The sequence below is a fragment of the Coccinella septempunctata genome, chromosome 7, assembly GCF_907165205.1.
Source record: "Coccinella septempunctata chromosome 7, icCocSept1.1, whole genome shotgun sequence".
Lineage (NCBI taxonomy): Eukaryota > Metazoa > Arthropoda > Insecta > Coleoptera > Coccinellidae > Coccinella > Coccinella septempunctata.
The window spans coordinates 22,984,629-22,998,511 of record NC_058195.1 but is presented as its reverse complement, the minus strand read 5'-3'; the positions used below and the strand labels follow the sequence as shown (position 1 = coordinate 22,998,511).

General features: G+C 40.9%; 2 protein-coding genes across 2 annotated transcripts in view; one reads left to right on the top strand and one right to left on the bottom strand.

The window, feature by feature from the left end:
- Positions 1–13,883, top strand: part of LOC123317502 — a 46,291-nt gene that overhangs the window by 27,828 nt on the left and 4,580 nt on the right. The gene's annotated exons all lie outside the window — the stretch shown is intronic.
- On the bottom strand, positions 5,283–6,619 carry LOC123317501. Its single transcript, XM_044904072.1, has 2 exons — positions 5,458–6,619; positions 5,283–5,422 (listed from the first exon to the last, which is right to left on the bottom strand). Exons 1-2 carry the CDS (start codon positions 6,519–6,521, stop codon positions 5,374–5,376), a joined length of 1,113 nt encoding a protein of 370 aa, XP_044760007.1. The 5' UTR covers positions 6,522–6,619; the 3' UTR covers positions 5,283–5,373.

Here is a 13,883-nt window from a genome sequence, read left to right as displayed (position 1 = left end):
AAGAATTGACACTAAAATATCAACTCCTAAGTTTGAAAAAGGTTCCTGTTCAAAAATCGAGGGTGTTATGATTTTTAATTAAAGAGTAGTGGACTGTATTAAAAGATAATTGAGTTGGAGATGGTATAAAAACATTTATTAAGTATCATTCACAACCATAAAATGAATATGTCACCGGCATGAAGCTAATACAGTAAAAAGCAACTAATATTAACCACATCTATAAACTCAGAGAGACAATATCCAATTAAAAACAAGGGATGGTCCAGAGCAGTTCAAATGAGAAGTCACTTGATGTCAGACTTAGACGTTGAGGAGTTCAATAAATTCAATATCAACACAACGGTTACACAGTGATAGGGCAATCAATTGAAAATTGATTGCGAGAGCCTCCTTTTTCTATCAGAAAACGCGAAGGTCAGAGTACTGAATTTTAAAGAGAAGACGCGAGAGTACAGAGAAATAGGCCCGAGGTGAAACTGCAATGTCTAAGTCTGATCATCAACGAGAAATCGATACATTAAATTTGAGTTGATCAATAATGTTAATGTAAGTATGAGCAGAACAAGAGTAGCACAAGTTAAATGAGAAGCACAGAATTAATGAATTTGAGAAGCACTAGAATATTAAAAATAATATAAAAACGGCAATAAATTCTAATTAAATGAGAAGTTCGATAATAATTAATTTAATGAAAAGGACAATCATAATTAATATGAGAAGAACATAGTATAATTCATATACATTGAGATGATCTTGAAGAGTGCAAAAATTTATCAATGAATTCAGCATTTACAGAGACGAACTGCTTACAAGTAAGCACGATTAGAACGTTCATCAGAAAAATAAAAGGAACAATTGATAAATTAAGAGAAGTCATGAGAGTACTGAGTTGAATAAATCTCTAATCGTAGATTTTGAGATGTGCTGAAGGCTGAGAAAACTAACATGCATGTTGAGTCCGATGAATGAATATAGAAGAGAAACAATGAGAGTACATATTATAAAGAGTAGACCATAGTAAATGAGTAGACATGAGTGTTCGAGCAGACTTTCCAGGGTGGAGCCTAGGTCGAGGTGTATCGAGCATTATCACTGATCGCTTAACGAAACTTGAGGTGTTCATATCCTTTTCTGAGAAAAACAGCAACATCCAGGGTCCACCCTGGAGAATATGAGGATTTATTCATCTGAAACTCAACACCATGAATTAGTCATATGTATAACGAGGTGATCATAAGAGTTGTTATAAAAATGATTAAACTGATTCTAATTATAAAGAATATTAAGAGAAGACAATGAATCAGATATCAATTTTATGGAGATGACCTTGAGAAGTTTCAATCCTGGTGCTACATACCCATTTTCATGTGAGAAGATCTAGAGAAGTCTGAAAATCTATATAAATTATGAAATATAATAAAATATATAGGTCTGAGACGACAATGGTTCGAGTTGAGTTGAGTGGACTTTTCAATTGAGCAGTGCTCGCAAGGATTCAGAATCTATTTCTAGATTCTGAATCTCTTGCACGTGGACTAATTTCTTCAGAGTGAAATGGTCATGAAAATGGTGTAATTTATAATTTTGAGCAGTCTGAGATTACTTTACCTTATGAGATGAACAATTGAGCACCAGGATTGTGCGAGAAGACTTAAAAATTGAGAACAACTAAAAGAGGTGAACTTAAAATGAGGTGTTACAAAATCACATTGATAGCAGCGCGAAGTTAATTCAACGGAGCTAACGAAGAGAATCTTAAGAATATGTAAATGTGTAGGTTTTTCACTTCTGAAAAACACGGAAAGTGGGGCCGCTGCGTCGTTCAACCAGCGCACCGCCGAGTCGGGGTACCATACGTGGCCACCGGAGCTGGTCAGGAGCGTCGACTAGAGAGAGGTCGGAGGGGGGCTTCGCTCAATTTTTAACATTCCGCCCGCCATAACTAACAGCGTTAGTTATCGAGATGACTAGAGAGGTTGAAATTCCTTCTTGGTTGCTTCGTCTGAAGAGTTGACTGGTAGAATTGCTTTCTTCGAGATTGGTCTGGTTAGAGTGGACGTGGAGGTCTTGAGGGTACCCTGCGTGCATGGTCATTACTCGCCCTAATGGCCACTTACAGGGAGGTAATCGCTCGTCATTGATGAGAAAGGGACGAGATGGTCTGACACGTTGTTCTGGTGATTGTCCCATGAGTTGTTGAGCTCTTATACCTCGTTGCCTTGCACATACAACACACTTCAGGATGTGGGATTTCACTGGGGCTCTTCTTCCAATGATCCAATATTGTTGTCGGATGGTGGACAGTGTGAGTTGTGTACCTCCGAGGAGTATTCGTTTGTGAGCAGAATCTATAATCAGAGAAGTCTATTGAGAAGCTCGAGGAATTGTTGCAGGATGCTTGCTATCTGTGTCTAATAGAGCGTTGGTGATTCGTCCGCCTACACGAATGACACCTTCATGGTCGATGAACGCCGTGAGTCTACTGAACACATGCGAGGATGACAGAGCAGTACCATTTTGAAGAGCCTTGAGTTCTTGAGGAAAATACACTTGTTGAGTAGCCTTGATCCAATAGATCCTTGATTTTTCCAAGTCAGTTGAGGTGAGCGGAGTTGAGAAGTTCAGAGTTGAGGAGTGTCTGAGTCGGGCGAGGACTCTTAAACAAAGAGAGGTGATTCTTAACAGTTTATTGAGAGAAGAATACCTGTATATAAGATCCCACGAGTAGTCTTGAGTTACGGCCGTGAGGAGGTTCTTGGTGGGTCTTGCTCAGATTCGGGGTCAATTGTCGTTGCCGGCTGACGATTGGGCCAGGAATCTGGTGACTTGGAAATCCATGGTGGTCCCGTCCACCATAGAGTGCTGTTCAGTAGTTGAGATGACGAGAAGCCACGAGAAGCACAGTCCGCTAGATTTTCCTTGCCGGAAACGTATCTCCATTGTGCACCTGGAGTTAGTTCTTGGATGAGCTCTACCCTGTTTCGAACAAAGTCCTTCCAGCGAGCTGGGTGAGATGTGATCCACGTGAGAGAGACTGTTGAGTCCGTCCACAAAGTCGTTGAGTGTATCTGTGTATCTAAAACACGATGAGCATAATTAGTTAACTTGGCCAAGATGAGAGATGCTGTGAGTTCGAGTCGCGGGATTGTGAGGCGTTTCAAATAGTCCAAGAGCTAGTGAACCCTGGGAGTAACGGTCTCCCTGTAAGGTTAGAAATTTGTATACTTACGATTTATGACATGCTAAGAGCAATAGCCATGACCTGGCAGGCGTCAGCCCTGCACGTCATCAGCCCCTTTATTTTTTGGACTGTTAAGTAAATTGAGTTTCAGAACTTGTTTCTGTAAATTTGAAAATTTAATAGGATAAAGTTCATTTATTGTACATCTTAAAAAAAAATTGACAGGCGATTACAATAAGCAAAAGTATATGACAGATCAATTAGAAAACGTACAGTTGATGAGGTAAAATAAACTTTATCCTGTATACTTAAAATTTTTATATGTTTTCAAGTAAACGTCTCAGAGTAAATAAGTACAATGCCAGGCGGTTTTGAACAGCATAAGACCTTGACAGGCGAGGGGACAGCTGCTAAGGGCGTGCTAATAAGATATGTTACATGAACGCATACAGTAAATGATAATTGTAATTTCATCGTAATTCTGTAACAATTTAGCTTCAAACCGCTGGATACTAAAATTAACATCAACATCTTCATCATTTTCCTCGAGTATTCCTTGTAATAATTCAAAGTATCATTTACATAAGTATGTGAATGAAAATATCCTTTTTTTATTTATTATTTCCTCGCTGATAAAAATTTGCATTTCATCAAAAGCCAGTTTGTGAAAATATTTCCAAGTCTTCTTCGGTGGTGATTTTGTCTTCGCTTGTTCTTGTAAAGTATATATGGCAATTGTTCGACAGCTATTATGATAAAAAATCAATGGGCTTAAATCTGCGCTAACTTTTTCATAAAATTCATTATTTTCGCCAAATTCTTTCAAAACTTGCATCAAACTTGCTCTTTCTGACGAGTGAAGAGGTTGGTACCGCCCTTTCACTCGTTTATATTTATTTCGACAAAACACACATAGCCTATCAGCATGGCTAGTTTTAGTAACGGGCACTTCAGCAGATGTTGATGATCCGCTTTCTTCAGTAGCTATTGGAGGGGCTACTGTCACTGTTTCTAAGTTTGTCGATGTCATTTCTATAAAAAAAAGCCATTGAGATATTCATATTTAATAATTAATTATAATTTTTATTTTTACGTAATTATTTTTATTTCCGTCAATAATAATTAATAAATCGTGATTTGCACATTAATATAATTATTGTTACAGTACCATTATTATGAATAATTTCCATTTAATATATATTTAATAATGATAAAATTTGTACCACTTAATAAAATCAAAAATATAGTTACAATTAAAGAATAAAGCCTAGTAAAAAATATAGAAGTTCATAAAAAATACCTGATGATGATGCTGGTAGATTTGAAGAAGTTGATGATTCACTTGTGCGATATTTTTTCATCACAGCAAGAAAGTTTTCATAAAATTTTACATGGTAACCAGTATTTGCGTTAATTTCCTCTGGCAAAGAAATATCTTTAAATTTTATATTATTGTCTTTTCTTATTTTCAATATTGAGTTACTTTTATTCAACGTAGTCTCTGTAAATCGTACAGTTTTTTCGTCAGTGTCTTCGTTACAAATCACACAAACCACGTGTTCCAATTCCATCTTGCACACTATTTAGTGAAATGTTAATATTAAGTAGAACAATGCACAATATCACTGCACAATTTTTCTTATTTGCACGCCCTTAGCAGCTGTCCCCTCGACTGTCAAGGTCTTATGCTGTTCAAAACCGCCTGGCATTGTACATATTTACTCTGAGACGTTTACTTGAAAACATATAAAAATTTTAAATATACAGGATAAAGTTTATTTTACCTCATCAACTGTACGTTTTCTAATTGATCTGTCATATACTTCTGCTTATTGTAATCGCCTGTCAATTTTTTTAAGATGTACAATAAATAAACTTTATCCTATGAAATTTTCGAATTTACAGAAACAAGTTTTGAAACTCAATTTACTTAACAGTCCAAAAAATAGAAGGGCTGATGACGTGCAGGGCTGACGCCTGCCAGGTCATGGCTATTGCTCTTAGCATGTCATAAATCGTAAGTATACAAATTTCTAACCTTACAGGGAGACCGTTACTCCCAGGGTTCACTAGCTCTCCAGCTAAAAGGCGTTACTTTTGTTTTCGAGCAGCGCAATGTGACTTTGGATCCTGTGGACGGTGAGCGGACTACGAGATAGAGGACTGCTGCCATGGCAAGTTGAGAAGCATCAGAGAAGCCGTGAAGTTCTATGGTAGTATTTTCTTGGGTGCCTACCCAGCGAGGAGATCGTACATTGACCAATGATTTGAGATCTTCTCTGATGTTGCACCATCTTTCTGTGAGTTGAGGTGACAGTGGTTCGTCCCATGACAGTTTCTGGAGCCAAAGTTCCTGCAACAACATTTTGGCCTTGATCGTGACAGGGGATACTAAACCAAGTGGATCAAAGAGTTGAGCGATATGAGATAACATAGTACGTTTAGTTACCACAGACCCAGATGAGCTTGAGTTGATCTTGAATGAGAAGTAATCCTCTTGAGGATACCAGAGTAGGCCTAGAAGTTTCGTTGAAGTAGGACAGTCGTCAAATGAGATCGGCGATGGTATCATTTCTTCCTCGGTTACCATCTTGAGCGTACTAGGAGAGTTCGATTGCCACTTTGCTAAGGGGAGGCCGCCCGCCATGCAGAGATTTTTCAGGTCGATAGCGATTTCTGAGAGTTCTTCTTTCGTGTCTGAACCACCATAGATATCATCAACATAGCGACCTTTGGTGAGTGGTGGAATGGCGAGTGGATACTTGTGACCTTCATCTTCGATGAGCTGGAGGAGGACTCGAATGGCCAAGAAAGGAGCAGCCTTGGTTCCATAGGTGACGGTGGTGAGGTGGTACGTCGCTATCTCATCTTCTGAGTTTCGCCAGAGAATGCATTGGAGATCCCAATCGTCTGGATGCACCATGATCTCTCTGTACATCTTCGTGATGTCTGTGGAAAACACAAATTTAAAGCGACGTACCCAGAACAATACATCAATCACATCTAACTGAAGTTTCGCTCCTGTGTGCATGATGTCGTTCAGTGAGAGGCCTGTTGAGGTGGGACTGGAACCATTGAACACTACTCGCAATTTGGTGGAGGAGCTGTCTGGTTTGAGAATTCCATGATGCGGCAAATAGTATCTGGGATGCGAGATGTCTGAGGGAGCCTTCTTCATGTGCTTGAGTTGTTCGTATTCAGTGAGGAAGTCCTTGTAGAGCTGGCAATATTCTTGGTTTCCCTCGAACTTGCGAAATTGTCCTTGGAGGCATCGGAAGGCACGTTGTCTGGAAGATCCCAAAAGATTAGATGATGATTTTAATGGGAGTCTTACCATGTATCGTCCAGAAGGAAGTCGAGAGTGAGTGGTCTTGAAGTGGTCTTCGCATTCCTGCTCGTCAGCAGTGAGGTGACTTACGGAGGTGGACTTGACTTCTTCTTGTTCCCAGAACTTTTCGAGAAGGCTTTGAAGGTCAAATTCTTGAGTGGCATGGTATTGAGGAGACACACTTGAGCAGACCTCTTGATGAGGGCATATTGGACCTAGGACCAACCATCCAAAGATCGAGAGCTGAGCTGTTGGAGTTGACCCATCTGGCCCTTGTCGGAGTTGAGGAAGAATGATGGAACCATAGACATCAGCACCCAATATGATGTCGATTTGCCTTGAGGTGTAGAACTCTGGATCGGCGAGCTTCAAATTGTCGAGGTGAGGCAAGCGTGGTCGTGTGCAACAATTGAAAGATGGTAGATTAGTAAATGGAGATGACAAGATATGAGCATTTATATTCACGGTTTTGTGATTGTGAAGAGATTTCAGTGTGATCAATACTGATCCTCTTGATCTTGAGGCGGCTCCACCAATTCCAACGATGGTGACTTTGGATTGGCTTCGAGGAAGTTTGAGTTGTCTTGAGAAGTCTTCAGAGATGAACGAGAGTTCCGATCCAGAATCGATGAGGAGCCTTGCTTGTACGAGATGACTGGTGTGATGAGCGGTCGATAATGAGATGAGCTGTCTTGGAGGGGTTTTGATGACTGCCTGAACACTTTAGGCTCTTTTCGAGGTGTCTGGCTTGGCTTCGCTGGTCTTTTGAGTAGGCTTGGATGAGGAGGCTTGAAGTGAATTTAGTGAGACGGCTCGGCTGAGGTGGTCGTGGGGCCGTTTTGGCCGTTAAACGAGGAGGCACGATGCTTGAGAAGATCTTAGAGGACACTCTAGACGAGGCGATATTAGAGGCGGCATAGTGAGAGTGCGAAGTTTTGGTCTAGAGCTGGGTCTCATAATAGAAACGAGGACTTGTTTGAGATGAACATTGAGGGATCGAGAAGATCTTCACGCAAAGAGCAGCTAAGAGAAGATGTTTGTCCTCGTATTGAGAAATGAGACTTCCCCAAGCTATGGGAAGTGAGGTGTGCCAGTGAGAGTCAAGCGACAGATCTACTTCAGAGGAGTCGACTGAATAGAAGATCTGAAGTAATGGAGGCGTTCAGGATTAGAAATTGAGGAGTTGAATTACGAGAGAGGACCAACTTGAGTAGTCGCCAGAGAAGACTGGTAATGAGATGTCTGAGCAGACGAGGACGAAGCAACCGGTTGAGATGGCCTTTGAGGTGGCTCGAGAGGCTCCTTGAGAGGACGAATGCTTGTGGAGATGAAGGCATGAGCAGGCTTATTAAAAAAAAATTTATCTTACTCAAAGTATTCTTGATCGAGGTGCACAATATCATGAGACGGCAGAAAAAAGAAATATGATTAGTGAACGATGATAAAATTCCAACCCAACTATCCGGCTCGAAGGACCAAATGTTCAAAAATCGAGGGTGTTATGATTTTTAATTAAAAAGTAGTGGACTGTATTAAAAGATAATTGAGTTGGAGATGGTATAAAAACATTTATTAAGTATCATTCACAACCATAAAATGAATATGTCACCTGCATGAAGCTAATACAGTAAAAAGCAACTAATATTAACCACATCTATAAACTCAGAGAGACAATATCCAATTAAAAACATGTGATGGTCCAGAGCAGTTCAAATGAGAAGTTACTTGATGTCAAACTTAGACGTTGAGGAGTTCAATAAATTCAATATCAACACAACGGTTACACAGTGATAGGGCAATCAATTGAAAATTGATTGCGAGAGCCTCCTTTTTCTATCAGAAAACGCGGAGGTTAGAATACTGAATTTTAAAGAGAAGACGCGAGAGTACAGAGAAATAGGCCCGAGGTGAAACTGCAATGTCTAAGTCTGATCATCAACGAGAAATCGATACATTAAATTTGAGTTGATCAATAATGTTAATGTAGGTATGAGCAGAACAAGAGTAGCACAAGTTAAATGAGAAGCACAGAATTAATGAATTTGAGAAGCACTAGAATATTAAAAATATTATGAAAAGGGCAATAAATTCTAATTAAATGAGAAGTTCGATAATAATTAATTAAATGAAAAGGACAATCATAATTAATATGAGAAGAACATAGTATAATTCATATACATTGAGATGATCTTGAAGAGTGCAAAAATTTATCAATGAATTCAGCATTTACAGAGACGGACTGCTTACAAGTAAGCACGATTAGAACGTTCATCAGAAAAATAAAAGAAACAATTGATAAATTAAGAGAAGTCATGAGAGTACTGAGTTGAATAAATCTCTAATCGTAGATTTTGAGATGTGCTGAAGGCTGAGAAAACTAACATGCATGTTGAGTCCGATGAATGAATATAGAAGAGAAACAATGAGAGTACATATTATAAAGAGTAGACCATACCAAATGAGTAGACATGAGTGTTCGAGCAGACTTTCCAGGGTGGAGCCTAGGTCGAGGTGTATCGAGCATTATCACTGATCGCTTAACGAAACTTGAGGTGTTCATATCCTGTTCTGAGAAAAACAGCTACATCCAGGGTCCACCCTGGAGAATATGAGGATTCATTCATCTGAAACTCAACACCATGAATTAGTCATAAGTATAACGAGGTGATCATAAGAGTTGTTATAAAAATGATTAAACTGATTCTAATAATAAAGAATATTGAGAGAAGACAATGAATCAGATATCAATTTTATGGAGATGACCTTGAGAAGTTTCAATCCTGGTGCTACAGACCCATTTTCATGTGAGAAGGTCTAGAGAAGTCTGAAAATCTATATAAATTATGAAATATAATAAAATATATAGGTCTGAGACGACGATGGTTCGAGTTGAGTTGAGTGGACATTTTAATTGAGCAGTGCTCGCAAGGATTCGGAATCTATTTCTAGATTCTGAATCTCTTGCACGTGGACTGATTTCTTCAGAGTGAAATGGTCATGAAAATGGTGTTATTTATAATTTTGAGCAGTCTGAGATTACTTTACCTTATGAGATGAACAATTGAGCACCAGGATTGTGCGAGAAGACTTAAAAATTGAGAACAACTAAAAGAGGTGAACTTAAAATGAGGTGTTAAAAAATCACATTGATAGCAGCGCGAAGTTAATTCAACGGAGCTAACAAAGAGAATCTTAAGAATATGTAAATGTGTAGGTTTTTCACTTCTGAAAAACACGGAAAGTGGGGCCGCTGCGTCGTTCAAACTGCGCACCGCCGAATCGGGGTACCATACGTGGCCACCGGAGCTGGTCAGGAGCGTCGACTAGAGAGAGGTCGGAGGGGGGCTTCGCTCAATTTTTAACAGTTCCTTATTACAATTACCATCTAGATGCTGTGCTGGAAAACGAACATCACAAGCTCTACTGGGATCGCACTGTTCTCACAGACCGGAAAATAACCCACAATAGACCAGACCTCATATTGCTCAATAAGGATGAGGACACAGCACTATTCATCGACGTGGCAATTCCAAATAATACCAATCTTCTAGATAGACACACTGAAAAAATGTCTAAATATAGAGATCTCGAGGAACAAATCAGAAGACAGTGGAAGCTGAAAGATATCAAGACCATCCCTATTGTAATTTCATCTACAGGCCTGATACCGAAGAAACTACTGGAGAACTTGAGGAAACTTCAGTTGGACGAAAATACCTATAGAGTCATGCAGAAGGCGGTACTGCTCGGAACGGCGAGAACTGTACGCAAGTACATGGGGAATGCAGAGGAACACCGTCTGCGCTGACAGGAAGTACGGGTGGAGCAGGAATCCAACCTACAGCAGGGAGGCGAGGAGCTACCCGGACCCGACCACCACCACGAGCCCAAAAACCTGGAAAGTGTTCCAACAGAGCTTAATCCCTTTGATATCTGAGATATCTGGGATAAGTGAATTTTCCTCTGGAGAGGAGTGTGAAAGCCGCAAGGCTAAAGTCATAATAATAATAATATGTCTGGCCTGCCTGGCAGCTATCTGGTAGATGGCCTGCCGGGTAGCCATCGTTACGACGTAGACGGTGCAGCCAGCCACGCCTACTGTCCGCAGTCCCATCCCTTTTTCCTCTCTCTTTCACATCCCACATCCTTTATAGGGGTGCTCTTTCTGCTCTCATTTCTCTACCCCTCAACCAAACCGAGAAAGGGGAGCACAAACCCATGGAAATGGTGATATCGAGAAGCCTCGGAAACAAGTCGCTGCCTGGGGATCATCAGGGCATGTCTGGAGCCGGCGCTGGACATGACAGCATGCGGGACGTCGGAGGCAGGATGTTGAGGAAGCGGGCTCCTGCTGCAAAAGAAGCTACAGCTCCAAAGCAACAACAGCAACCAACGAATCCAATTCAATTGCCGACTCGAACCGCTGAAGGTGCTGCGCAGGATATTCAGCCAGTGCTCACCCAAGCGGGGTTAGTTAGAAAGCGCATGAAGTGGACAACGTCCATGAATGAAACTATTGTGCGCATATATAACTCCATCACGGGACTAGGGCAGAACACGAACAACTATAGGAAAAGGCTCCATGAGGAATTCTGCAACGCCTACCCAAATCTCAATGTCACTGAACAACGAGTGGCAGACCAGTACCGCGTAATTCTGAGAAATGAACTAATACCAACGATCCGAATCGACGCAATTAAACGAGAACTTCAGCGTCCGCTAGCAATAGAGAATAACACCAACACCTCTGATGAAATTCACATGCCTGAGCAACAACACCCAGAAGACATTGATACAGAAAGTCCATCTTGCAACCCAAGTGAGCCTGAACTCCAGGACGATAGGGAAGAGCTCCACCGACAAGTTGACTCTGACATGAGGAGATACTTCGCCGAACTGGAAGGGACAGATCCTCTTCATCGAATAACACCTCCCCGACTCAATACATCCAAGAAGCTGTCACTTATAATCGACATCTTGAATAAGGACGTTTTACCTGAGTACCTACAGAACGGAAGTTCATTGGAATATCTGCATCTAGTTTTTTACTGTGCAGCGCTGACGACAGCCAAAACCATAGGGGCAAAAATTCGCGGAACGAACAACAATGGTCCAAAATGACACAAATTACACGCGCAGAAACGTCTTCAACACAAAACAGAAAGGCTAAGAAGAGACATTGGACGACTGACGGAGTAGTTGAACGGGAACGAGGAAGAAAGGTTGTGAAAGCTGCCAAAGAGATCATGGATAGAAACAGGACACACACAGAACGAGAGACGGAGAATGCTACAGCTCACCATTGCCTCGACACTCTGAAGCAAAAATTAAGTCTGTATGCAGAACGCCTGAGGACATATAAAAGCAATTATAGCCGGAAAAGAGACAATAATTCATTCGAAAAGTCGGAAGAAACTTTCTTCCGGTCACTCACATCGCCGGATGGAGAAAATGGAAAGTTACCACCAAAGGAAACCATTGAACAATTCTGGACCGAACAATTATCAACGAAACCTCAGTTCAATGGAGATACCGGACGGATGATGAAAAATCTGAAGCTATAAAATATGAGCCGATGCAGCATTTCATGATCACAATTGAAGAAGTGAAATCAGCTATCAGAGGACTACACAACTGGAAAACACCTGGGCCAGATGGATTACAGAACTTCTGGATCAAGAAACTTTGGATCATGCATGACAAATTGACCTCCGCAATAAATGATGCCATTGAAAATCCTGAAAGAATGCCAGTATTTCTTACACATGGTACAACATACCTGTTACCTAAAGACCAAAGGAATACAGAAGACCCATCCAAGTACCGACCAATCACATGTCTTCCAACGATGTACAAATTAATCACATGGTGCATTTCAAACCGAATTTACAACCATTGCGAAAGGATTAACATCATTGCCATGCAACAGAAAGGATGCACCAAAGACAGCCGAGGGTGCAAAGAACAACTTATAATAGATGCAGTTATCTGCAATCAAGCGTTCTCCAAGCGGAGGAATCTTTACGCTGCGTACATAGACTACAAAAAAGCATTCGATTCTATACCTCACGAATGGCTCTTGACGATCTTGAAGATTTACAAGGTGGATCCCAATATTGTTGAGTTCCTGAAAAACGCCATGTCACCCTGGCGTACTAGTCTTCAAATGAAAGCAGCAGATTGCTCTATTACAACAGGACCCATTCCAATAAGACGCGGAATTTTCCAAGGAGACTCGCTGAGCCCTCTGTGGTTCTGCATGGCCCTGAATCCCTTGTCTCATAGATTGAATTCTACGGACTACGGATTTTCCATCAAGAGCGGCAGTAGAACTATGATGAAACTGAATCATCTCCTTTACATGGACGATTTGAAACTCTTCGCATCTACCAAAAAATAAATGCAACAGATGCTGAAGATGGTGGAAGGATTCTCGGAAGACATCAAAATGAGGTTTGGACTAGAAAAATGTCGACTGCTGAACATAACGAGAGGAAAAATAGAAGATGGTACTTTCAAACACTAGGAAGGTGCAGAAATTGAAGCATTAAAGGAAGGAGACACATACAAGTATCTAGGCATAAAACAGGCAAGAAAAATCAATCAGACCCAGATGAAGAAAGAATTAACGGAGGACTTCACCCGAAGATTGAGAAGGATAATGAGAACTGGTCTTAACAGCAAGAATCTGATAAAAGCGATTAACACTTACGCCTGCTCGGCGCTGAGCTATTCATTTGGTATCATCTCTTGGGCTACCACCGATTTAGCAGCTTTACAGAGAAAAATACGGACGATGCTGACTAAATACAATGAACATCTCCCCAAAAGCTCAATAGAACGGACAGAGCTGCCACGCATCTTGGGGGTAGAGGAATTGTTGATTTGTCCAACCGTATGTCCCAGGAAATTGAAGGACTTCGAAAATATTTCCTGAGCAAGGCTGCTTCGTCAGAACTCCATCGAGTAGTTTGTGTTACTGATAGTTCTACATCCTTAAAGCTACAACAGGATCACTTGGAAACCGTCGAACACTCTGCAGAAAGTAAAATGCAGAAACTGATTGGCAAACCTTGATTACGTCGACATATCTGCGTCGAACTACTGGTTGACTTCCGGAAGGTTGTTTCCTGAGACAGAGGGCTTCATGCTCGCCATCCAGGATCAGGTGATTCCAACAAGAAATTACATGAAATATATCGCCAAGGATGCCTCAGTGGCGGACGATAGCTGTCGTTATGGCTGTGCGACACATGAAACTATCAGATGTCAGAAATTCGCGGGCACGGAGTACAAAAATAGACATGATGCCGTTGCCAAGATTGTTCACCAAGAATTGGCACTAAAACACCAACTTCTAAGTTCGAAAAA